Source organism: Dendropsophus ebraccatus, chromosome 4 (assembly GCF_027789765.1).
Source record: "Dendropsophus ebraccatus isolate aDenEbr1 chromosome 4, aDenEbr1.pat, whole genome shotgun sequence".
In the NCBI taxonomy this organism is placed as follows: Eukaryota; Metazoa; Chordata; class Amphibia; order Anura; family Hylidae; genus Dendropsophus; species Dendropsophus ebraccatus.
The window spans coordinates 164832752-164835251 of NC_091457.1; the positions used below are offsets into that span (position 1 = coordinate 164832752).

Below are 2500 nucleotides of genomic sequence, written 5' to 3' on the forward strand. Positions count from 1 at the left end.
CTGAGGTCTGCGCCTTTTCCGGGGGGGGGGTCCCCTCAGCCGCCCCCCACATTGTCCCTCCTGGGTCCCCCCTCAGTTCCTGCCCCTGTGGGGGTGATAGTGCTGTAGATAAGATGGGGGTGCCTTCTCACCGCGTGTGAGGGGTGCCAGGGATGGGGTTACCCAAGGGGTTGAGCGCCGGTTGCCCCCCAGGTCCCAGGCCATGGATGAGCACCCTGGGGACCAGGGGTCTCTGCAGCTGAGGGTGGGGGGCGGGGGGAGTCCTGTACATACTGCTGTACATTGCGGCTGCCGCTGCGGCTGCTGTGGTGCTGTCCATGCTGCTCAGCAGACTCGGGTGATAGAAATAAGGAGAAGGGAACATCCGCTGCAGCGCCGAGTAGTTTCCGGCCTCAGCCAAGAGCTCCAGCCCCACCGCAGTCTGACGCTTCCACTTTGTCCTAGGGAGGAAGAAAACCGATTGGCTGAGTATAGAGAGGTAAGTATACACAAGTGAGTATAGAGAGGTGAGTATACACATGTGAGTATAGAGAAGTGAGTATAGAGAGGTGAGTGTACACAAGTGAGTATAGAGAGGTGAGTGTACACAAGTGAGTATAGAGAGGTGAGTATGGAGAGGTGAGTGTACACAAGTGAGTATAGAGAGGTGAGTATACACATGTGAGTATAGAGAAGTGAGTATAGAGAGGTGAGTATGGAGAGGTGAGAGTACACAAGTGAGTATAGAGAGGTGAGTGTACACAAGTGAGTATAGAGAGGTGAGTGTACACAAGTGAGTATAGAGAGGTGAGTATGGAGAGGTGAGTATACACAAGTGAGTATAGAGAGGTGAGTATACACATGTGAGTATAGAGAGGTGAGTATACACATGTGAGTAAAGAGAGGTGAGTATAGAGAGGTGAGTATACAGAAGTGTGTATATAAAAGTGAGTATAGAGAGGTGAGTATAGACAAGTGAGTATAGAGAGGTGAGTATACAGAAGTTAGTATAGAGAGGTGAGTATATAGAAGTGAGTATAGAAAGGTAAGTATACACAAGTGAGTATAGAAAGGTGAGTATACACAAGTGAGTATAGAGAGGTGAGTATACACAAGTGAGTATAGAAAGGTGAGTATACACGAGTATAGAGAGGTGAGTATACACAAGTGAGTATAGAGAGGTGAGTATAGACAAGTGAGTATAGAGAGGTGAGTATAGACAAGTGAGTATAGAGAGGTGAGTATAGACAAGTGAGTATAGAGAGGTAAGTATACACAAGTGAGTATAGAGAGGTGAGTATACAGAAGTATGTAAATAAAAGTGAGTATAGAGAGGTGAGTATGGAGAGGTCAGTAAACAGAAGTGAGTAAAGAGAGGCGAGTATGGAGAAGTGGTTATAGAGAGGTGTGTATACAGAAGAAAGTATAGAGAGGCGAGTATACAGAAGTGAGTATAGAGAGGTGAGTATGGATAAGTGATTATGGAGAGGTGAGTATGGATAAGTGATTATAGAGAGGTGAGTATACAGAGGTGAGTATAGAGAGGTGAGTATGGATAAGTGATTATAGAGAGGTGAATATACAGAAATGTGTATACAGGAGTGATTATAGAGAAGTGAATATGGAGAGGTGAGTATGGATAAGTGATTATAGAGAGGTGAGTATGGAGAGGTGAATATACAGAAGTGAGTATACAAAAGTCAATATAGAGAGGATAGTATAGAGAAATAAGTATAGAGAGAAGTGAGTATGGAGAAGTCAATATAGAGAGATAAGTATAGAGAAGTGAGGATAGACAATTGAGTATAGAGAGAAAATAGTACAGAGAGGTGAGGATAGAGAGGTGAATATACACAAGTGAGTATAGAGACGTGAGTATAGAGAGGGGAGTATAGTGAGTATAGAAAAGGAGTGAGTATAGAAAAGAGAAGTGAAAAGAGAAACGAGTACATAGAGTTCAGTATAGAGAGGTTATTATAAAGAAGTGAGTATAGAGAAGTAAGAGAAGTAAGTATAGGGAGGTGAGAATATAGAAGTGAGTATAGAAAAGTGAGTATAGAGAATTGAGTATAAAGAAGTGAGTACAGAGAAGTGAATATAGAGAAGTGAGTATAGAGAGGTCAGTACAGAGAGGTGAGTACAGAGATGTGAGTATAGAGAAGTGAGTATAGAGAAGTGAGTATAGAGAAGTGAGTATAGAGAAGTGAGTACAGAGAAGTGAGTATAGAGAGGTGAGTACAGAGATGTGAGTATAGAGAGGTGAGTACAGAGATGTGAGTATAGAGAAGTGAGTATAGAGAAGTGAGTATAGAGAAGTGAGTATAGAGAAGTGAGTACAGAGAAGTGAGTATAGAGAGGTGAGTACAGAGATGTGAGTATAGAGAGGTGAGTACAGAGATGTGAGTATAGAGAAGTGAGTATAGAGAAGTGAGTATAGAGAAGTGAGTATAGAGAAGTGAGTACAGAGAAGTGAGTATAGAGAGGTGAGTACAGAGATGTGAGTATAGAGAGGTGAGTACAG

At 43.0% G+C, this 2500-nt stretch overlaps 1 protein-coding gene across 1 annotated transcript in view; it reads right to left on the reverse strand.

Annotated features, from left to right (window-relative positions):
- Positions 1-127: 127 nt before the first annotated feature.
- Positions 128-2500, reverse strand: part of BARHL2 (BarH like homeobox 2) — a 9238-nt gene continuing 6865 nt past the window's right edge. The window contains exon 3 of the mRNA XM_069969077.1: positions 128-440. Within this exon, the coding sequence (XP_069825178.1) occupies positions 128-440 (313 nt within the window). The remainder of the gene's footprint in view (positions 441-2500) is intronic.